At 45.6% G+C, this 24,679-nt stretch overlaps 1 protein-coding gene across 3 annotated transcripts in view; it reads right to left on the bottom strand.

Moving 5' to 3' along the window:
- The window catches only part of LOC147111246 (hyaluronidase Ccc Hy-1-like), a 67,369-nt gene extending 45,009 nt beyond the window's left edge, over window positions 1–22,360 (bottom strand). Inside the window, exons 1-2 of one of the 3 annotated variants that reach the window (XM_086001961.1) lie at window positions 22,235–22,360; window positions 16,825–16,944 (exon numbers count right to left, since the gene is read on the bottom strand). In XM_086001961.1, coding sequence (XP_085858087.1) covers window positions 16,825–16,899 — 75 coding nt within the window. In that variant the 5' untranslated portion in view covers window positions 16,900–16,944; window positions 22,235–22,360. The other 2 variants (XM_086001962.1, XM_086001960.1) reach the window with 2 other exon arrangements.
- Between the last annotated feature and the right edge of the window lie 2,319 nt (window positions 22,361–24,679).

Here is a 24,679-nt window from a genome sequence, read left to right as displayed (position 1 = left end):
CGGGGGGCCAGTCCTGGGTTTTAGCAGCACAGGGGGCCAGTCCTGGGTTTTAGCAGCACGGGGGGCCAGTCCTGGGTTTTAGCAGCACGGGGGGCCAGTCCTGGGTTTTAGCAGCACGGGGGGCCAGTCCTGGGTTTTAGCAGCACGGGGGGCCAGTCCTGGGTTTTAGCAGCACGGGGGGCCAGTCCTGGGTTTTAGCAGCACTAGGTTGGAGCTCCTGGAATTTGGCAGCATAGGAGGCGGGACCAGTAACTTGTTTGCTAAGCACTGTTCTCATAGTTTCCTCGATTTATTCACTGTTCTATAACCCTTGACCTCTTTCCTGAGTAGCAATGTTCCGTTTACAACAACTTGCATTTATATAGTGCCTTTAAAGTAGTAAAACGTTCCAAAGCGCTTCACAGGAGCATTATCAAACAAAAAAAACGGACGTCGAGCCAAAGAAGGAGACATTAGGACAGGTGATCAGATGCTTGGTCAAAGGGGTAGGTTTTAAAGGAAGAGAGAGAGAGGTGGAGAGGCAGAGAAGTTTAGGAAGGGATTCCAGAGATTAGAGTCTAGACAACTGAAGGCAGGGTTGCCAATGGTGGGTCGAAGAAAGTCAGGGATGCACAAGGGGAAGAATTGGAGAAACACAGAGTTCTCGGGAGGGTTGTAGGGCTGGAGGAGGTTACAGAGATAGGGAGGGGCGAGGCCATACTTTAACACACATTTCTCCTTTTGCTTCTAATTACCTGATTAACTTAGTTATTAGGATGACGAGTGTGACAAGAAAGGCATGAATGACGTATTCGGAAGATATAAGGCTGAGAACCTGACATCAGCACGGTTAAAAACACTAAGCACAACATCTCTACCAAATCAGCTGTGTGTTATTGTTGGGATAACTAAAGCTGGTTGGTGTTTGGTTGGAAATGATAAATATTAGAATGATCGGAAAAGAACACTAGAAGCAACAGCAGTGGACACACGTGACACAGGCAACTCAAAATCTATAATTTGAATGTAAAAGGGGCTGTTGATGATGAGACTCTTTCTTTGGAAAGGAAATAATCAGGCTCACGGGTGGAAGGACATTTTCAGGAACAATTTCTAAAATTCTCCAACATTCAAAACAGCGTAAATCGAACATGAAGAGAAACAGGGACAGGGTGTGGTTGATGTGACTTATCAGATACAAGGAAAAAATGTTGAGGTTAAAAAGAATGTCTTGGAGACATCCCTCAAATTAATGTTCACAATCCTTCAATTTTTTTTTAAATTAAAGAGTACACTAAAAAAATAACCCAATGAAAAAACCATTTTAACCACTTTTCCTCAACTCCACCATTTAAGAAGATATTCAAAGAGATGCAAACAGCCAAATTATTACCGCAGTGTTACCAGCACAGCGAAAGCTCATCAACCAGAAACGTTAACTCTGTTTCTCTCGCCACAGATGCTGCCTGACCTGCTGAGTATTTCCAGCATTTTCTGTTTTTATTTCAGATCATCATTCTTGAGTAGATTGCAATTAACCAAACACTTGCTTAGTTTGCACTGAAAGCATTTAGGGGGAAAAATTGGGTATCGCCCATTTTGGGGCGCTAATATCAGCTGGGCGCAAAGTTTAGCGCCCGGCGCTAATTATCACCTCCGACTGCAAAATTCGCCTCTATCGCCCCTGGAGGTGATTTGAGTGCTAAATCAGGCGCTACACACCTCTCTTAAGGTGCAAATGTCGTGGAGCGAGGCACTACCTCAGAACGCTACTGAAGCTCAGGCGATGTCAGTTACCATGGAAGCCAGACAGACTGGCGTCGTCCAGTTCTTAAAGGGGAAGGGTCATCTTGCTGGCCAGCTACACCCTGCTCATTGCAGCCTTGAATCTCGGCCTGGAGAGACCTCGAAAGCAATTGTGTTGGAACCACTAATAGATAGGCCCAGGGAAAGAGCTCGGCACTTAGAAACCTCAAAAGTGGTGCTGAGGACCAAAACTCCTCGGGACAGCATTAAATCTCTCCAGACGTCCGTCTCTCTCTCAACCTGCGTGCACCAAAAATTTTGCCGACAAGAAAAAGCAGGAAGTGCCCGCCTTTAAATAGTGCTCCCCCAGCCGCTTCCCGACTTGAAAACGTTCCCCTCTACCTGTCATTCCTAGCGGCAGGCGGCGCGATTCAATTTCCAGTCTGGGGCGCTACCGGGGCATTGCACACTCGACTGATGTCACGATCTGCGGGCGCAGGAGATCGTGGCGGTAGTGTTTAGCGCCGCCGCAAAACCACTAGTCAATTTCGTGAGCGGCGTTAAAATCGTCGTGCTTGGGTGCCAAGTTCCTAGCGTCCCCGGGAGGCACTAACCAACGGAATTTTCCCCCCTTAATCTTTTGCAGATTTCAGGTGCACCGTGGGTGGGGACTTCCGTCTACCACAAAAATGTGCCTCTCAGTGTGCAGCTGGTCTTCTGGCCTCGGTTCATTAACATATTCTAAGCAGACTGGCTGGTGCAGGAATGGACTTCAGCAGCAGCAGCTCTCAGAGGCCTACCAAAGCCTAGTGGTGTTGGCAGTCTCAAACTGGTGAAAGTTTAAAAAAAAAAATTTAAATGTTTTTTAAATCTCCTCCGCCGGCCTGTGCCATTGATGGCTCTGCGATCGGTAAGACAGACTTTAAAAAGATATATTTATATTGGTTCTCGGTATGTGGGCTGTATTTGTCGCCCATTCCTAGTTGCCCTGAGAAGGTGCTAGTGGGCCTTCTCATTGAACGGCAAAATAATGATCAAATCCGGGTGTTGTGCGACTTGGAGGGGAACTTGGGGATGATGGTATTCCCACCACATTGATGCTCTTGATGGTAAGTCACAGGGGAGGTTCTTCTACCTCCTGTCTCACGCTCCTGGGAAGGGTACACAGAAGGCAGATTTATTTCTCATCTCTCATATCTGGGGAGGTTCTTCGCATTCCCATCTCACATTCCTGGGGAGGGTACAAGGAAGGTAGATTTGTTTCTCACGTCTGATGAATTGCTACAGTACATCCTGTAGACATTACATACTGCAGCCACAGTGCATTGGTGATGGCTGGGGTGTGTACTGGGTCCAGATCAAGTGAATTACTCTGTACTGGAAGGTGTTGAGCATCTTGAGTATTGCTGTGGCTGCACCCATCCAAGCGAGTGGTGAGTATTCCATCAAACTCCTGACTTAAGCCTTGCAGATAGTGGAGTGGCTTTGAAGGGTCAGGGAGTGAGTCACCTGTAAGGAAGTGAGTACCGAGCCTCTTCTCTGTTTTAAGTAGCCATGGTGTTTATATGGCTGGACTAGTTCAGCTTCTGCTCAAAGTTAACCTCTAGAGGTTCACGGTGGGGGACTTGGCGATGGTGGTGCCATTTTGGATCATGGGGAGATGGCTGGGCTTTCTGTTGTTCAATATGGTCATTACCTGGCACTATGTGGCCCAAACATTACCTGCCACTTGCTCGCCCAAGACTGGACATTTATCCAGGTCCTGCTGTAGGCTGACATGAACTGCTTCATTATTGGAGGCAGAAATGGAGCTGATCACCACAGAATTGTCAGCAAAAAGTCTGACTCCTGACATGACAAAGGTGGTCACTGATGAAGCAGCTGAAGATGGTTGGGCCAAGGACGCTTCCTTGAGGAACTTCTGCAGTGATGTCCTGGAGTTGCGATGACTGACAACCACAACCATCTTCCTTTATGTCAGGTATGACTCCAGCCACTGCTGGGTTTTCCCGTTGACCCCAGCGACTTCAGCTTTGACGGGCTCCTTGGTATCAAACCCGGTCGAATGCTGCCTTAATGTCGAGGACAGCTACCGGCATTCAGCTCTTTCACCCATTGTCTGGATCAAGGTCTAGAGCAGGGTGGTTCTGACAGAACCAAAATTGAGCATCGATCAATAAAAAAAATTCACCCCACCCTCATGACAATTCTGGAAGCCAAGGGTTAAAAGGCATCCCTGGAATCCAGTATTGCTATGGCACAAATGACAGGAAATACATTGGAGAAGGCATTTCCCTCATTTGCACCTGTCAATATTGTACGTATCGGATTTATAGTAAGCCGCTTGTCTATAGGAAACTGGGGGGGCAGGCAAGAATGGGAGGAGAAGCTCAATTTCCGCCCCTCGCTGTCCTGTTACGCTGAAAAATTGACAAAGAGCAGGAAATTGCAGCCATTGCCTCAACCAATTAGTTCCTGTTCCAGTACAATGCCACTCCCTACAGCTCTGATGCAGAGGTGCTATATATTAAAAAAAAGACTTGCATTTATATAGCACCTTTCATGACCACCGGACGTCTCAAAGCGCTTTACAGCCAATGAAGTACTTTTGAAGTGGAGTCACTGTTGTAATGTAGGAAACGCGGCAGCCAATTTGCGCACAGCAAGCTCCCACAAACAGCAATGTGATAATGACCAGATAATCTGTTTTTGTGATGTTGATTGAGGGATAAATATTGGCCAGGACACTGGGGAGAACTCCCCTGCTCTTCTTCGAAATAGTGCCGTGGGATCTTTTACATCCACCGGAGAGGACAGATTACACAATAATTCCTAGCTTGGCAGAGGTACCTGCCGGATTAATCATTTTCTCCCCATCACTCCAGGCTTACTTTGTGCTGCACATCATTCCTTGGCTGAGAGGCTGGAGGGAGAGTCAAGAAGACAGGAGGCCTGCTCTACATCTACCAATGCTGCTCTACATCTTGTGACAGAGAGTTGTGTGGGAGCAACCATCCCACAATTTCCTATGGTGCCTAAACCTACATTAGTCACCATCCTCCACACACTGCAGCAATCTAACTTAATGGCCCAGTAATTCCTTTCCAAACGCGTGAGTACGGTCGGGGTACTCACGCGTCTGGCCGGAGGAAATGCCGGTTTTCAGCATGCACAGCGCATGCGGGGAAAACCGGCATTTCCTGTCCTCTGAACGAAGGGGTTCAGAGGCAGAACGCGCGCGACTGCACAGGCAGCGCGTGCGCAGTAAAATTCCTTTTTTTTCCCCCCCAGAGTTGCGCGCGTGTAAAGGCCTCCGGTCTTTACGCGTGGAACAACAAGACGTAAGTATTTAGTTTTTCAGGTAAGTGGGCTTTTAGTACAATGTAGAAATTTTTTTTCCACAGGTTTGTTATTTTTAAAGAATTTACAGGATGGTAAGTTTAGTTTTAGACCCTATTTTTAAAAATTTTATTTTTTTCAAAAAATTGATTAACTGTTTATAATAACTATAAATAAGTTTAAAAAAATGTTTTAATCAGTGGGATGTTTTTAAAAATTTTATTTAAAGTTAAAGTAGTGTTTTGGCAGCCCATACTTTTCATGAGTTTGACAGCTCTTACTGTCAAACTCATGAATGAGCTTCCCCTCCCCTGATTGGCTGCACAGTGCTCACCTGATCCCAGCTGGCACATCGCACTAACTACGCCGCTGGATCAGGTAAGCACATCGCGCCGACAGCTGAACCGGGCCAGTGACAGGAAATGCGAGCAGGCCCGGGCTTCAGATGTCGGCGCGCAGGGTGAGTGCAGATCGGGGGCTTGCACGCGCGGCAAGCTCCCGATCCTAATTTCAGGGCCAATACAGGAGCAGAACACTAACACTCTTGCTCTCGCAGAAGCAAAGCGGATCTGATAAAATGCAAATTACCTCTGGCAGGCGTGTCCAAACAGTAATGTTTTGGAAAAAGCGAAAGGACTGCTTCAAGCAGCAACTCTGCTGATGGGGTCTTGAGCAATGTTCCCTCTAAGCTGCGCAACTGGGAAAGATCCCGCGCAGGCCGCTCACTGGCTTTTACACTATAAATACTGCACATGCGCAGGAATTTAAAGGGACCGCGCATTAAAAGAAACAGTCCGCGCAGAACATAATGCAGCTTACAGGGAACCTTAGTCTTGAGTGCCTTTTAGATCATATTCCTTTTTCAAAAAGCAAGTTGTTCATTAAATTCATTAATGAATTGAAGAACGGAAGGCCATTCAGCCCATATGGTTAGCCCCATTATTTCAGTATGCCCTATTCAGTGAAGTAAGTCCTTCAGAATTAACTTCTAAGCATATTTTTGATTAAAAAAAAATCAAATCAAAGCTCTTCACCGAATGGATTACTTATGAAGTGACTGCTGTTACGTGGTGAAATCCGACAGCCATTCTGTGCACCCACACCCCACAAACAGCAGCGAGGTGAACAGCCAGTTAAATGTGTTTTTCTGACAATACCAGGAAAAGTCATTGCTGTTCTTGGAACAGGTGGGCAGAATGTTGATTTAATGTCTGATCCATCAGGATCTCAACAACGTTCCTCACCACCGCTTGAAGTCGCACAAGCCCTTTTGGGCCCACGCGCTTAACCTTCGACAATGCCACTTCAACCCTGACAATACTTGGAAAGCCGAATGGAGTTCACAAGAAGTCACAAACAAACGCTTCGTGAAAGACCCGACGCGGAAGATCCCTGGCTTCGATCTTCCGCAAAGCTTATGGGCGACCCTAAACCGCATCCGCACAAACCATGGCGGATACTTGATGCACAAATGGAGAATTAAAAACCCACCAGTGTGGGACTCTTGTCACCCAGAACAGCCCATGGAACGTATAACGACTCAGTGCCCGATTCACAAATACGAAACATAGAAGATAGGAGCAGGGGTAGGCCATTCGGCCCCTCGAGCCTGCTCCGCCATTCAATGAGATCATGGCTGATCATCCAAATTCAGTACCCTGTCCCTGCCTTCTCCCCATATCCCTTGATCCCTTTAGCCTCAAGAAATATATCTAACTCCTTCTTGAATATATTTAATGAATTGGCCTCAACTGCCTTCTGTGGTAGAGAATTCCACAGGTTCACCACTCTCTGGGTGAAGAAATTCCTCCTCATCTCTGTCCTAAATGGCTTACCCCTTATCCTTAGACTGTGACCCCTGGTTCTGGACTCCCCCGCCATTGGGAACATCCTTCCTGCATCTAGTCTGTCTAGTCCTGTTAGAATTTTATAAGTTTCAATGAGATCCCCTCTCATTCTTCGAAGGCATCACAGCGATACACTCCGCTACTCCTGACGCAATTATCTGGTTTAACCACCTAAATGTAAAATGATAGTTGTTGCTCTACATCTACATCGGCCATACGAAGTAATAGTAGTATGTCTGATCCAAAGGATGGCACTCCCTCAGTACTCACTGGCATACCTGCCTGGATAATCAGCTCAAGTAATGGTGTAGGGGCTTGAACCCCCAACTTTCTGAATCAGAACAAAAAACACGACCAAACGAGCCAATCTGGCACACGCGTCTTGAATGCCATAAAATGGGGTATGAGTCACCACTTGGATGACCACACAAAAGGGGGAGTTACCCGAAGAGGGAGAGGGGTGGTAATTATATAAACAGAGCCTGTGGGAAACAAAAGGGACCACAAGTATTCTTTCCCTGTAAAATTAAGAGGCATTCAACAGTTGAGGCTGATTCTACTTTAAAGCAAGTGCGATTCTCAATTCATCGCTGCTAATTGTCCCTGCACCACCAATGAGAGATCTGTGATCGTTGGTACTTTGTGTTAAATTGCTCAAAATGTTCTCCTCAGATACAACCCAAGTTCAGAAAGATTGCAAGACAAAATCTAGAATTGTGATCCCAGCTATTTTTCAGATTTTTAACAAATATATATATATGCCACATGTCCACAATTAGGTTCTACTGAAATCCTAGTGACAACAGCGTCACAGCCAGTGACTGGCTAACAGTCCCCCACAATGGCGCATTCCCTGTCACCATGTGAATGACCCACAACAGTGCACATCTTAGTACTGCATGAATGGCCAATGTGGTACAAGTGATTGATCCCACAACAGTACACATGTAATTCGGCAGAGACGTGACGAGATTTGAAGATGAGTTCCAACAGTCACTCTGCAGAGAAAAAAAAGCACATTGATATGCCACGAGCATTGCAGGCGAAGGCACAGTATTTATTAAACATCTCTCTGATGTTGAGACTCACTTGTACACATCATGTACAAGAATGTAGGCCTGGAGAGGTTTACCAAAGAAAACAATAACCCTGCCAGTACGTCAATCTGTAACAAATTCGCATTGATAATCAGTAACAGATGCAAAGCCAGGTAATAATAGCCAGAAGAGAGAGAGAGACTGATGACAGTCTGTCCACGCCTGCATTCATTTCCCTAAAACTTGCAAGACACAATTTAAGAGCACTGCGATCCTAATAACTTAGTTAGAAAAATACGTCTGAAAACACAAGTCTGCATATTCTAACTTTTGACAGTGTTTGACTTACCAAGTGGAGAAATGCCACTGTGACTGGAACTGTTATCCTAGTGACGAATTGGGGGAAATCAATGAAAAAGCTGCAACATAACTGGAACACTTATACTGTACCAGGGAAAGGGTTTTGGCAACACCCAGGCAGCAGGAAGTGACAAACCTTCTTGTGACAGTTACACAAACAGTATTCTTAAACACTTCTCTTTTTTTCAACTTTATCAGAGATTGGCAAAAAAAAGACACACACAAGAGTGCCATTTTTTGTTTGGTCACTGTTGAGCTATATGCTTTGACAAGATACTTTCTTACGAGCACAGAGAAGTTGTTGGGAACTCTATTGTACTTTCTTTTATGTAAAAAGTTTGTTTTATAATGGATGTAAAACTAAACATAATTTTAAGAGCGAGACCCACCATTGTAACAACCCATAGAAATCAAATAGTTACTAAGAAATACAGGAAACTTTCGATTTACCGGCACCTAAATAACCGGAAATCTCGGTTAACCGGCAAAATTCAGGAGTAGGTTCAGGTAACTTTTATTGCTTGCCTTCCTCCAATGGTTGCTGTGCAAGGGTGTGGCTGCAGCTGTTGCTAAGCTACAGAGACACTTGCAACTTGTGGCCATTGTTCTGAAGCTGTAACAGGGTTTGTTGCTTTATACGGAGCTCTCAGCTCCGTATCTTTTACTATAGCTTTCGGTTAGCCGGAATTTTTGATGAACCGGCACCACGTCGGTCCCGTCCGTGCCGGATAAAAAAAAAGTTTCCTGTATGCTTATTTTTTGTTCTGTACACTTCGACAATTTTTATTTGAAGAGCAAGTGCTACTGACAGGATTACTGGACCTGAAATTCGAGTAGATCTTCCATAATATGGAACCACTTATATTCAATTTCAAGTTTCATTTCAAAGACTCTCCCGTATCAAGTCCTGGTTGAGGGAAAATGTCCCGACACCTCAACATCCACAAAATTGATGCAATTTTGTTTGGCTCCATCAGTTAACTTGGCTGCTTGCTCTAGCTGAACCCACAGGCATCCTCAATGCCCTGTTCAACCCAGAGCTGAGTTTTAAATCCCACATCATGAGGTAGACTTTCTGCTTGTTTTGCACCCAGATTCCAGAGCAAAAGATTAGGGAATGTTAAACATAGAATTAAATGTGAGTTACGCCCAAAAAACACTTGTGTTTGTGTTTTCCACGACCTTTTCCATTGGTTGAAGATTCAAGTCGCCTGAATCAGGCCCCACAACCACCCCCCCCCACCCCCCCAAACCCGGTCAAAATTGCGAGATTTCCCCGAATGTGCTGGTTCGGGAAAGCTCTTCAAATCGCTCTCATTTTCTTAGGCACAGAGGGCACCTCTTAAAAGTTTTTTTATATCAAGAAATATTTAATTTACTAAGAAGCTGACTAGTGAAACTATTAAATGGTTCGGTATAGTTTTTTTTTGTCATTTTCAGTGTTTTTAAATCAGGTTACTCACAGGTGGAAGACTGGACTGGACACCCTTACTAAAACCGCTTAATTTTGGTGAAAAACTCAATTTTAGCTGTATTAATAAAACTGCATCGGGTCTTAAATACAGCAAGGAATACTTTGTAATGGGGGAAAAAAAGAAATAATGACATTCTACTGCGCTCCCCGACTGCGCTGGTTCATGGAAGATTTTACGTTTGTGATTATGCAAATGAATCTTTGCAGAAACTTGAACTGTAACCTAACCAGCACAATTTCAAGCCCATTTTGGACGCAATTTCCCCGATTGCCCCCAAGGGGATGCTCCACCCACCTTGGCTATTGCCAATACCGCGTTCTTGTGCCTCTGTAACGTTGCCCACTTAAGCTCCTTTCTCACCCCTCCCCATATGAAACTTTTATCCATGTCTTCTTCACTATGAGTACTTGAAGACCTACACTGGACCATTTCCTGTTCCAAAGGAAGGCAAACTAATCCCCACTTGGAGACTTTAATGCCTGTACAGGCCAGAACCACAAAACATGGAAGGAATTCATGGCAAGTCGGGAATGGGATCCTGTAACCCCAATGGCCTCCTCTTGCTGTCCAAATGCACTGATCATCAGTTGGTGATCATCAACACCTTACTTCACCCAGCTGATAACTACAAATCCTCCCATATGAACCCCCCATTCGAAGCACTGGTATCTACTTGACTATATCATTGTAAGGCAATATCCCATTCAAGATACACAACATTTGCACCATGTGTGGAGCTGACCGATGTGCTAGACAGACCACCATCTAATCCGTTCCAAGATATCTTTTGTCACCCCTCATTATCAAAAAGGTTCTAACACCATGAGAAAGTTGGATTTGAGTTAGGAATTTTCTGAAGCAATCACAGGAGGACTAAATATTAGTAATCACCTCCAGAGTGGAAGCTGAATGGACAAAGTTCAAGGCAGCTGTTTACAAAAGAAGGGGCTGCACCAGTCGTCATCACCAGGAGTGCCTTGATACAAATGCTGATTTACACGCTGCCTACCTCAGCTGTATGAATGAAAGAACTCCATCACAAAGAAACAGCACGACTCAAACATCTAAAACAGAATGCAGGCTAAAATGGGGGAAATGAAGAACTCCTGGGAAAGAAAATGGAGGCAGCCCAGTCTTTTGCAGGCCTGCATAATTCAAAACACTTGCACGGAAGACTCCGTCTGGACCACCCACATTGCTGCTCCCCTCAGGAATGCTGATGGTCCTAGTGATCATTGAAAAGCACAGACTGGTGGAATAATAGGTTGAACTGGACCACGTTTTCCTACATTACAATAATGACTATGCTTCAAAACTACTTCATTAGCTGTGAAGCACTGTGGGATGTCCTAAGGTCATAAAAAGTGCTATATAAATGCAAATACGATAGCAAAATACTGCAGATGCTGGAAATCCGAAATAACAACAGAAAATGCTGGAAAAACTCAGCAGGTCAGGGCAACATCCGTGGAGAGACAATAGAGTCAACGTTTCGGGTAAACCCTTTGTCAAGAGTCTTGACAAAGTGTTTACCCGAAACGTCGACTCTATTTTCTCTCCACAGATGTTGCCTGGCCTGCTGAGTTTTTCCAGCATTTTCTGTTGTTATTTCTGTATAAATGCAAGTTCTTTATTACTATAAAATACAACAACTTGTATTTATATAGTGCCTTTAACGTAGTAAAATGTCCCAAGGCGCTGCACAGGAGTATTATAAGACAAAATAAATTGACATTAACTGTGAAGACTCGAGCTCAGTCAGTAACTGTAATGAAATTTGTCACTAAACCTACATCTTCGCCATCTAACCCCTCCAGCTTCGAATTAAAATGTATTAGTGATGCTTAGAAATGACTGATAGCAATATTAGCGGACAAACGCTTAATACACTCAAATGACATTCCTCCACCTGCTTATTTTAACCCAGGCGGACCTGCTTATTTTAAATGGGTTATCACATCCACTAAAACCGCAGAGGAATTTCATATGAATAGGATGACTTCTAGCGGTGCCTCTTGCTCAATTTGTTCAACTGGTTCCACTTTCAAGAAAATGATAGTGGTTAGTTTGAGGCATTGCATTAAAAAAAATCTTCCCGATGTAAAGGGTTGATGAGATTGTGGTTTGAAAAAAAGGGAAATGTATTACGTACCTTTTTTAAAAAACTTTTATTGAAGAGGAGAAAGTTTTATTTTTCTTTCCAAAAGTGAAGGGAGATTTCACCAGAAGGAAAAAAAGCAGGATTTCCTCCCAACTGTTCAGCGAGTTTAACTAGTGAGCATACGAACTTACGAATTAGGAGCAGGAGTCGGCCACTCGGCCCCTCGAGCCTGCTCCGCCATTCAATAAGATCATGGCTGATCCGATTACTCCACATTCCCACCTACCCCCGATAACTTTTCACCCCCTTGCTTACCAAGAATCTATCTACCTCTGCCTTAAAAATATTCAAAGACTCTGCTTCCACCGCCCTCTGAGGAGGAGAGTTCCAAAGACTCACGACCCTCTGAGAAAAGATTTCTCCTCATCTCTGTCTTAAATAGGCAACCCCTTATTTTTAAACAGAGACCCCTAGTTCTAGATTCTCCCACAAGAGGAAACATCCTCTCCACATCCACCCTGTCCAGACCCCTCAGGATCTTATATGTTTCAATCGTCACCTCTTATTCTTCTAAACCCCAACGGATACAAGCCTAGCCTGTCCAACCTTTCCTCATAAGACAACCCGCCCATTCCAGGTATTAGTCTGGTAAACCTTCTCTGAACTGCTTCCAACGCATTTACATCATTTCTTAAATAAGGAGACCAATACTGTACACAGTGCTCCAGATGTGGTCTCACCAATGCCCTGTATAACTGAAGCATAACCTCCCTACTTTTGTATTCAATTCCCCTCGCAGTAAACAATAACATTCTATTAGCTTTCCTAATTACTTGCTGTACCTGCATAGTAACCTTTTGCGATTCATGCACTAGGACACCCAGATCCCTCTGCATCTCAGAGCTCTGCAATCTCTCACCATTTAGATAATATGCTTCTTTTTTATTCTTCCTGCCAAAATGGACAATTTCACATTTTCCCACATTATACTCCATTTGCCAGATCTTTGCCACTCACTTAACTTATCTGTATCCCTTTGTAGCAGCTGAACATAATTAGGAGCAGGAGTCGGCCATTCAGCCCCTCGAGCCTCCTCTGCCATTCAATGAGATCACGGCTGATCTTCGACCTCAACTCCACTTTCCCGCCCGCTCTTATCCCTTGGTTCCCCGAGAGTTCAAAAATCTATCGATCTCAGCCTTGAATATACACAACTACTCAGCATCCACAGCCCTTTGCAGTAGAGAATTCCAAATATTAACAAACCTCTGAGTGAAGAAATTCCTCCTCATCTCAGTCTTAAATGGCTGACCCTTTATCCTGAGACTGTGCCCCCTAGTTCTAGACTCTCCAGCCAGGGGAAACAACCTATCAGCATCAACACTCAAGAAGCTCGACACCATTCAGGATAAAGCAGCCCGCTTGATTGGCACTCCCTCCACCACCGGCGCACTGTGGCTGCAGTGTGTACCATCTACAAGATGCACTGCAGCAACTCGCCAAAGCTCCTTCAACAGCACCTTCCAAACCCGCGACCTCTACCACTTAGAAGGACAAGGGCAGCAGACGCATGGGAACATCACCACCTACAAGTTCCCCTCCAAGCCACACACCATCCTGACTTGGACCTGTATCGTCGTTCCTTCACTGTTGCTGGGCCAAAATCCTGGAACTCCTTTCCTAATAGCATTGTGGGTGTACCTACACCATATGGACTGCAGCGGTTCAAGAAGGCGGCTCACCACCATCTTCTCAAGGGCAATTAGGGATGGGCACTAAATGCAGGCCTAGCCAGCGATGCCCACATCCCATCAATGAATTAAAAAAAAACCCTGTCAATCCCCCTCAGAATCTTGTATGTTTCAATGAGATCACCTCTCATTCTTCTAAACTCCAGAGAGTATAGGCCCATTCTACTCAATCTCTCCTCATAGGACAACCCTCTCATCCCAGGGATCAATCTAGTGAACCTTCGTTGCACCGCCTCGAAGGCAAGTATGTCCTTTCTCAGATAAGGAGACCAAAACTGTGCACAGTACTCCAGGTGTGGTCTCACCAGAGCCCCGTACAATTGTAGCAAGACTTCCTTACTCTTGTACGCCAACCCCCTTGCAGTAAAGGTCAACATGCCATTTGCCTTCCTAATTGCTTGTTGTACCTGCATGCTAACTAACTGAACAGACCAGGACGGTCTCAGGTTTAAAGCCAGTCTGTGCGGTCTTGGTGATGGAGCGGATATGTGGTCGGAAGCTCATCTCGGGGTCAAATAGGAGGGCAAGGTTGCAAACATTCTGGTTCAGCCTCGGACAGTGGCCAGGGCGAGGGATAGAGTCGGTGGCTAGGGAATGGAGTTTGTGGTGGGAACTGAAGACAATGGCTTCGGACTTCCCAATATTTAGTTGGATATATGAGGAACGGGAATTATAACTAGTAATCTGTAATACAGGAAACTTTCTGGTATCCGGCACTGACGGGACCGAGCTGGTGCCGTTAGATCAAAACTGCCGTATAAACCAGCGGCAATGTTAAAGCATACAGAGCTTTTCAGCTCCGTGTGAATCAACAAACCCTGTTGCTTAGCAACAGCTTCAAAACAGTCGGCTGCAGCTGCAAGCGTCTCTAGCTGAAGCTGTTGCTTAGCTACAGACCTTGCAGAGCCTGACTGGGAAAAAAAAAGCCACGAGAAGTAAAAAAACTTATAGAAAACGGCTCCTGAATTTTGCCGGCAGATAGAGCTTTCCGGACTTTTAACCTCCAGTTAAACAAAAGTTTCCTGTATCATGAACTATGACAGCAATTCTCAAGTAAAAAAAGAACTTTTAATATATAGAACCATATCACATCCTCAGTATGTCCCAACAATCTTCACAGCCAACAAATTAGTTTTGAAGTGCACTTTGTTATGAAGGCAAATACAGCAATCAATTTGCACGTAGTAAGGCCTCAAGAAGCAAATGAATGAACGAAACAGATCATCTGTTTTTGGTGGTGTTGGTTGAGGGAGGGATGTTGACTAGGACATCCTGATCTTCGCTGAATAGTGCCACGGGATCGTTTCCATTTGCCTGATCGGTTCACCATCCCAAATGAAAGATACCACCCTCTGACCCTGCAGCACTTCCTCAATACCGCAGCAATGTGTCATTTTATATTATGTGCTTAAGTCTGTAACTTTTCATGCAGGGTTAAGAGTACTACTGTTAAGCCAAGCTGACATTTGTACAGAAAGGAGGCAGCTTGCATGATTTGGGACCATCAATACACTCTCTGCACTAAAAATAATTCCCCATTTAAAACTAAATGAAGACTGGCAGTAGGTTATCAATACCATCTGACCCCAAGATCAGAGTACATCCTTAAAATGGTCAATTTTTGAATTTCTAGCATCTGTCTATGCTCCATGTTCTCGACATATGGTGACGTTCACATAAATGGGCACACATGTTACTCTGGTTGCCAAAGTGAGCAAAAATGTTGGAGTGAGTACAAAATGGGTTTCCCTGTTTTATACTTCCACCAACTTCCTTTGCTCACGTTAGCAGGTGGAGAGAAAATATCGGGGAAGATGACGGATGTCCGACATTAATACTGGGTTACCACAAAATCATCAGCAACTGAAGACATGTTTTACGTCTCGCATATTATGATGTTATTAGTTGTATTTATCTCCTATTTCAGATAAACAGCATGGACCACTCTCAGTATCCCGATACTAACAATTATCATAAACTTTTGTTTCTACCTTCCTGTTCGTAGCTTTTTTTTCAGATTGAGATCATTCAGCTGATCTGTTTGGAGAAGTCAGCAAGCCCAACAGTACAAGGGAGCTGACAATATAAAAGGAACTGAACTAACACCAGGAGAGATACAGTCATTAGCCCAAGAGTGCTCCAGTGTCACCTCCCTATGATTATCCAGTTCATTTGCATTGTCAGCTCCAAGTACACAATACAAGAACCCTTGTACTTCAATTGTTCGTTGTTCAATCTTTAAACATGCAGGAGTCTGCACTTAACCATGAATAAATAGAATGATCTGAAACTCAAACTGTGCTCTTCAAGTTTTTGACCCTATTGGGAATCAGTGCCCAGAGTATAAAATGTTTCTCAAAAGAAAATGACACTGCATTCGAATATTTATTGGGTTCAGGGCATGGCTATTTTAGGCAGCACAGTGAATCACGGTTATTAGAGACAATGCTGCATGGTGATGGGGAAAATGGGAGTATATGTTAGAAAGGTTAGTATTCTGTAAAACGTGAGGCAATACTGAGTTTGTAGTCACTGTGAAGCGAGCGCAAGAAATCCATGATTATTTGAGATTAAGACTATTCATTTTATTTTATATCTTAAGTTAGTTACTGAAGCATATTTGGCCATTTTCTCCATACAGGTCATCCTACTTTCCTCAACTAGGGAGAGGAGGCATACTATCGACCAGACTCTCCAGGCTACCCCAAGCTGCGAGAGGATATCGAAGCTGCTGTCAACACTCTTATCAGGAGCAGAGACGAGGCATTCTTGTTTGGGGTAATATTTTTTAATCACAATAAATGGATCAAATGTGACACAGTGACTGGTGTGCAGTGCTCCATCTAACAGACTAGTACAGAGAAGGGTATAACTTGTCCAGCGAGTCCAAGAGGGGGTGGAACATTAAGATTAAGACATTAACAACAACAACAACAACAAGCTTTTAACTTAGTAAAACATACCAAGGTGCTTCACTGGAACGTAACCAGACAAAACTGACACAGAGCCAAAGACGGAGACATTTGGAAATGTGACCACAAGCTTGGTCAACGAGGTAGGTTCTAAGGAGCATCTTAGAGGGGAGAGGCGGAGAGGTTTAGGATTTAAGGCTTTAATTTAAAGGGATTGACCCTTTGCCCAAAGGAATAGTTGTTCAGTCTGACACAGTCTTTTGGATAATGAATTTACCTCCATCTTTCCTGCGCCCGGCTCTGCACATCTTCCATCAGCCCCTGAGGGCGGGGTGGCCCAGGTCTTGGACATAACTGCGACAGCCGGTACTCTGTAATCAACCAGTGGGAGGCATGCCTGCAGCAGGGCAAGATATTAACGAGTAAGAAAGTCTGCAGGGTTGACGACTCGCCATTAATGAATGGGAAAATTGCATGCAAGATGATTTTGTTTTGGTCAATTTTTTTCCTCGTTCGCCTGCTCTCTTGGCAGTGTTGGCTCCTGCTGGTGTACAGTTCAACAGGCCATTCTTCATGCACAAGTTGCAGCAAGTCATTCGATAACAGGAAGCATTAAGGCAGCCAAAACCTGCCATCACTTGATAAACGCACACACTTTCCATCCGGGGGGGTCGCAGGACAGTGAGCAGGAATGAGATTCATGGCTGATGTCTTCCCCCCCCCCCTCCCCTTCCCTGGCCCAAGAGCCACCAAGGTCAGTTTTTCTGCGGTTTCCTTTGCCCTGGCTCCTCTGTGAGCCTGAAATGGGGGAACCCATTGGAGATCATGACCCAGAATTTGCGGTCAACAGCGAAGCGAAGGCGTTAGCTGCTGGCCCTGAAGTACATAAGAAATAAGAGGAGTGGGCCATACGGCCCCTCGAGCCTGCTCCACCATTCAATAAGATCATGGCTGATCATCCACCTCAACTCCACTTTCCCGCCCAATCTCCATATCCCTCGATTCCCCTAGAGTCCAAAAATCTATCGCTCTCAGCCTTGAATATACTCAACGCTTCAGCATCCACAACCCTCTGGGGCAGAGACTTCCAAAGATTCACAACCCTCTGAGTGAAGAAATTCCTCCTCATCTCGGTCTTAAATGGTCGACCCCTTATCCTGAGACTATGCCCCCTAGTTCTAGACACTCCAGCCAGGGGAAACAACCTCTCAGCATCTACCCTGTCAAGTCCATTCAGAATCTTGTATGTTTCAATGAGATCACCTCTCATTCTTCTAAACTCCAGAGAGTATCGGCCCAATCTACACAATCTCTCCTCATAGGACAGCCCTCTCATCCCAGGAATCACAGGCCAAATGGCCTCCTTCTGTGCTGTGGCGAAAGCTTCAGAATGAATTAAATGAAACTGGGTTATTTCTTTTATTTACAACATCTATATTCACAGCCCAAGAGGGATGTGTTAAAACAATGCATAGTAAACTGAGCATTAAAAGTATTATAAATGAGCTCCTTGATAGTTCAATCAGTAATTCTACTGCCCAGTATTCAGCTGAGCTATACAGACCAGGAATGTCACAGGTCGAGTCCCCGGTCTACACTAAGTTAGTGCGTCCCAGTTGAACGGTTGGGGGTGTTTCAGTTGAATTCAGTGCCTATGGGCTTTAGAGGGGAAACAAATCAGTCAGAGCACCCACTCCTGATTTCTATCTAGCAACCATTACTGGAAAGTGCATACGTGTTGACATCGGGTGAGGAACATATTGGGCTTGACTACCAGAGCAGATCCTCTTGGCTGCATGGCCTGCTGTTCTAACTGTCTGGGCTCACACATGAAGAATAAGTCAATTAGACGAGGTACCGGAAAGCTGCCTGCGACTTTGGTTGCGTGAGTCACTGCATTCAAGACAGGAGGAATATCGAAGGCTCAAAAATAGATAGATATATGGATTTTTAAAAAGTCTTCAATAAGCGGATTTCAACAAATATGTGATATGTGACTCAAAACATCATCTCCATTGAGTTCTCTATTTCAGGACGGCTAGCGGGGGCTAAGGATTGGCCAGGGAAAAGGAAAGACAAGAAAACATTATTATTTTTTAAACATCTCAACAGGTCTCAGTTAACAAGAGCAAAAGGATCATAAAAGGATCATAATTGGGCATGGCAGCATTGAGGAAGAGTTCATAGAGTGTATTAGGGATGGGTTCCTTGAGCAGTATGTAACTGAACCAACCAGGGGGCAGGCAATCTTAGATCTGGTCCTGTGTAATGAGACAGGATTAATAAAAAATGTCCTAGTAAAGGATCCCCTTGGAATGAGTGAGCATAATATGGTTGAATTCCAAATTCAGTTTGAGGGTGAGAGAGTTGGATCTCAAACCAGCGTACTGAGCTTAAATAAAGGAGACTATGAAGGTATGAGAGTAGAATTGACTAAAGTGGACTGGGAAAACAGATTAAAGTGTAAGATGGTACAAGAGCAGTGGTCTACATTCAAGGAGATATTTCACATCTTTCAAGATAAATATATTCCACTGAGGAAAAAGGGGAGTAAAAGAAAAGACAGCCATCCGTGGCTTAGTAAAGTAATAAAGGATAGTATTCGACTGAAAACAAGGGCATATAAATTAGCCAAATCTAGTGGGAGGATAGAAGATTGGGAAGCATTTAAAAGCCAGCAAACAATAACTAAAAGATTAATTAAGAAAGGGAAGATAGATTATGAAAGTAAACTAGCAAAAAATTTAAAAACAGATAGCAAGAGTTTCTACAGCTATATAAAAAGAAAAAGGGTGGCTAAAGTGAACGTTGATCCCTTAGAGGACGGGACTGGGAAACTAGTGGTGGGGAACATGGAGATGGCAAAGACGCTGAACAAATATTTTGTATCAGTCTTTACAGTAGAGGACACTAAAAATATCCCAACACTGGACAAACAGGGGGCAATGGGGGGGGGGGGGGGGGGAAGGAGCTAAACACGATTAAAATCACTAAGGAGATGGTACTCAGTAAAATAATGGGACTTAAGGCGGATAAATCCCCCGGACCTGATGGCCTACATCCTAGGGTCTTGAGGGAAGTGGCGGTAGGGATTATGGATGCATTGGTGATCATTTTCCAGAACTCCCTGGACTCAGGAAAGGTCCCGGCAGATTGGAAAACTGCTAATGTAACACCCTTATTTAAGAAGGGAAGTAGACAAAAAGCTGGAAACTATAGACCAGTTAGCCTAACATTTGTGGTTGGCAAAATGTTGGAGTCCATTATTAAGGAAACAGTAACAGAGCATTTGGATAAACATAATTTAATAGGACAGAGTCAGCATGGTTTTACGAAGGGGAAGTCATGTTTGACAAATTTGCTCGAATTCTTTGAGGATGTAACATACAGGGTGGATAAAGGGGAACCAGTGGATGTAGTGTATTTGGACTTCCAAAAGGCATTTGACAAGGTTCCACACAAAAGATTACTGATCAAGATAAAAAAAATCACGGGATTGGGGGTAATATACTGGCATGGGTGGAAGATTGGCTATCTAACAGAAAACAAAGAGTTGGGATAAATGGTTCGTTCTTGGGCTGGCAATCAGTAACTAGTGGTGTTCCGCAGGGGTCAGTGCTGGGACCCCAACTCTTTACAATCTATATTAACGATTTGGAGGAAGGGACCAAGTGCAACATATCCAAGTTTGCCGACTATACAAAGATGGGAGGGAAAGCAGTGAGCGAGGAGGACATAAAAAACCTGCAAAAGGACATAGACAGGCTAAGTGAGTGGGCAGATGCAATATAATGTTGGAAAGTGTGAGGTTATGCACTTTGGCAGAAAAAATCAAAGAGCAAGTTATTATCTAAATGGAGAGAAACTGCAAAGTGCTACAGTACAAAGGGATCTGGGGGTCCTGGTGCATGAAACACAAAAAGTTAGTATGCAGGTGCAGCAGGTGATCAGGAAGGCCAATGGAATCTTGGCTTTTATTGCAAGGGGGATGGAGTATAAAAACAGGGAAGTCTTGCTGCAGTTATACAGGGTATTGGTGAGGCCACACCTGGAATACTGCGTGCAGTTTTGGTTTCCATATTTAAAAAAAGATATACTTGCTCTCGAGGCGGTTCAGAAAAGGTTCACTCGGTTGATTCCAGAGATGAGGGGGTTGACGTATGAGGAAAGGTTGAGTAGGTTGGGACTCTACTCATTGGAGTTCAGAAGAATGAGAGGCGATCTTATTGAAACATATAAGATTGTGAGGGGGCTTGATCGGGTGGATGCAGTGAGGATGTTTCCACTGATGGGTGAGATTAGAACTAGGGGGCATAATCTAAGAATAAGGGGCTGCCCTTTCAAAGCTGAGATGAGGAGAAACTTCTTCACTCAGAGGGTGTAAATCTATGGAATTTGCTACCCCAGAGAGCTGTGTAAGCTGCGACATTAAATAAATTTTAAATGGAGATAGACAGTTTCCTAGCAGATAAGGGAATTAGGGGTTACGGGGAGAGGGCAGGGAAGTGGACGTGAGTCTAGATTCAGATCAGCCATGATCCTATTGAGTGGCAGAGCAGGCCCGAGGGGCCATATGGCCTACTCCTGCTCATATTTCTTATGTTCTTATAAAAACACAAGATGTCATGATTGAGTAATTAACTACTGCAACTGTACATGCAGCAGAGCCCCAAACTGCCAAATGACAGGGCATTCACAGCGGCTCCGTAGTGCCTCACATACAACCTTACTTTGTGCATGGACATTCCTGACTGCAGGCACTGCCGTCTGTGTTTTATCCTCTGGCATTGCTAACTGCTGGTTCATAGTAGAAAAACTACACTTGGCTTCATGACATTTCTGACTGCAGGCACCACACACAAAACCACTGCTTCATGCCCTGACATTCCCGATTTCTGGCTCTACATTGCTAAACACATAGAAACATAGAAGATAGGAGCAGGAGAAGGCCATTCAATGAGATCATGGCTGATCATCCAAATTCAGTACCCTGTCCCTGCTTTCTCCCCATATCCCTTGATCCCTTTAGCCTTAAGAAATATATCTAACGCCTTCTTGAATATATTTAATGAATTGGCCTCAACTGCCTTCTGTGGTAGAGAATTCCACAGGTTCACCACTCTCTGGGTGAAGAAATTCCTCCTCATCTCTGTCTTAAATGACTTACCCCTTATCCTTAGACTGTGACCCCTGGTTCTGGACTCCCCGACCATCGGGAACATCCTTCCTGCATCTAGTCTGTCCAGTCCTGTCAGAATTTTATAAGTTTCAATTAGTTACCTGACACTTCTGACTGCAGGCTGCAAACACACCACACACACAAAACCACTGCTTCATGCCCTGACATTCCCGATTTCTGGCTCTACATTGCTAAACACTGTGCTTTCTGCCCGGCATAGCCAATTACAGGTTCTGCAGTATCACACACTGTGTTCATGCCCCACATTCCACCATTACTGGCTCTAGAGCCACAAAGCAGAGATTTATTCACTACAGAACAAGGGCTGTACTGCCGGGTGAATTATTTATCGCTGCCCAATGCCCTGCTTCTCTCACTCAAACGCCAGCACCCATTCAGGTGAGGCCGAGGCTTCCCCCCACAGAGGAGGCCTAGCTCCGGCTCAAGCCTCGACTTCTCGTAGCCACCGTCCCCCAGATGGTTAAAGTGATCGCCAACAAACACTAACGTGTTCATTTCGGTACCGCTGTCCCTGTGCCCCCGACCTGGCGACGGTCTGAAGAGAGAGCGAAGCCGCCGGGGACAGCGCCTCCCGTTGGAGGGAGGAGCCGGGCTGAGCCGCCGGAGACAGCGCCTCCCGCTGGAGGGAGGAGCCGGGCTGAGCCGCCGGAGACAGCGCCTCCCGCTGGAGGGAGGAGCGAGGCGGTGCCGCCGGAGACAGCGCCTCCCGCTGGAGGGAGGAGCCGGACGGGGCCTCCGGGGACAGCGCCTCCCGCTGGAGGGAGGAGCCGGGCTGAGCCGCCGGGGACAGCGCCTCCCGCTGGAGAGAGGAGCGGACCGGGGCCGCCAGGGACAGCGCCTCCCGCTGGAGGGAGGAGCCGGGCGGGGCATCCGGGGACAGCGCCTCCCGCTGGAGGGAGGAGCCGGGCTGAGCAGCCGGGGACAGCGCCTCCCGCTGGAGGGAGGAGCGGACCGGGGCCGTCGGGGACAGCGCCTCCCCCTGGAGGAAGGAGCGGGGCTGAGCCGCCGGGGACAGCGCCTCCCGCTGGAGGGAGGAGCGAGGCGGGGCCGCCGGGGACAGCGCCTCCCGTTGGAGGGAGGAACGGAACTGGGCCGCCGGGGACAGCGCCTCCCGTTGGAGGGAGGAGCGAGGTGGGGCCGCCGGGGACAGCGCCTCCTGCTGGAGGGAGGAGCCGGGCTGAGCCGCCGGAGACAGCGCCTCCCGCTGGAGGGAGGAGCCGGGCTGAGCCGCCGGAGACAGCGCCTCCCGCTGGAGGGAGGAGCGGAGCGGGACCGCCGGCGACAGCGCCTCCCGCTGGAGGAAGGAGCGAGGCAGGGCCGCCGGGGGCAGCGCCTCCCGCTGGAGGGTGGAGCGGAGCGGGGCCGCCGGAGACAGCGCCTCCCGCTGGAGGGAGGAGCCGGGCGGCGCCTCCCGCTGGATGCGAACTGCACCGCCCCACCGCATGTAGGGAACCAGGTGGAGAGAAGGTGAAAAAAGACTTTCACGACCACCGGACGTGCCAAAGTGTGCTACCCACCCACTGAGCCACATGTGCTTTCTACTGAACATTAACAATAATAAATTCAACAACTCTCCTAATAAAGGGCCATAAAGTAATTTATTTTGGTGAGAAAAATGAGGAGAGACAATATAGACTGAATGGTATAATTTTGAAGGGGACACAGGAACAGAGAGATTTGGGGGTGAAGGTACTCAAATCTTTGAAGGTGCCAGGGCAAGTTGAGAAGGCTGTTAAAAAGGCAAATGGGATCTGGGCTTCATAAATAGAGGTATAGAGCACAAAAGCAAGGAAGTTATGCTAAACCTTTATAAACCACTGGTTAGGCTCCAGTGGAGTATTGCGGCCAATTCTGGGCACCACACTTTAGGAAGGACGTCAGTGCCTTGGAGAGGGTACAGAGGAGATTTGCTGGAATGGTACCAGGGATGAAAGACTCCAGTTATTTCTCTGGAGACACGAGAAATTGGGTTCTTCTCCTTAGAGCAGGGAAGGCTAAGAGGAGATTTGATAGGTGTTCAAAATCATTAAGTAAATAAATAAGGAGAAACTGTTTCCAATGGCAGAAGGGTTGGTAACCAGAGGACACTGATATAAGATAATTGGTAAAATAACTAGAGGCGACATGAGAAAAACAATTTTTATACAGCGAGTTGTTATGATCTGGAATACACTGCCTGAAAGGGCGGAGGAAGCAGGTTCAATAGTACCTTTCAAAGGGAATTGGATAAATACTTGAAGGGGAAAATTTTGCAGGGCTATGGAGGGGAGTGGGGGGTAGCACTTTCAAAGAGGCATGATGGGCCAAATGGCCTCCTTCTGTGCTGCATCATTCTATGATTCTATCCTATGTTAATCCTGGTCACCAGCGAGGTTTGAAAAAGAGAGAAATCAGAAAGCAGTAAGACTTTAATTTATATATCTTGTATCACATTTCTCAAAATGTTTCATAGAATAAATTACTTTTTGAAGTGCGGTGACTGCCGATTTATGGTCAACCACGCTACACCAGCAATACCCCAAAGTGATGTGATGAACGACCAGTTATTGGTTGTTTTATTTTGGTACGATTGGCCAAGAGAGAAGTATCGGGCAGTTGAGAAATCACCGCTCTACTTTGAATAATGACATTGTGGAATCTTTAATATTTAGGCAGACAGGACCTCAGTTTAACATCTCATCCAAAAGATGATACAGTACTGCAGTGGAGTCCCAGCCTAGATTATGAGTTGAAATCCACAACCTTCTGATCTAAGAGGCAAGAGTGCTGCCAACTGAGCCAAGCTGACACAAATAGGTTCTGGAAGTCTGAAAACAACAAGGAAAAATGACAAAGGGATGTAAGAAGTTCCAGTATTGAGGTCCTGTTAAAGAATGAGTTCAACAGGAGACAGAGCAATGAGTCTTAATTTCAAGACTAAGGATTCAGGAAG

This window comes from Somniosus microcephalus, chromosome 11 (assembly GCF_052327205.1).
Source record: "Somniosus microcephalus isolate GS21.2 chromosome 11, FLI_Smic_1.0, whole genome shotgun sequence".
Taxonomy (NCBI): Eukaryota; Metazoa; Chordata; class Chondrichthyes; order Squaliformes; family Somniosidae; genus Somniosus; species Somniosus microcephalus.
This window is presented reverse-complemented; position numbering and strand designations above follow the sequence as displayed.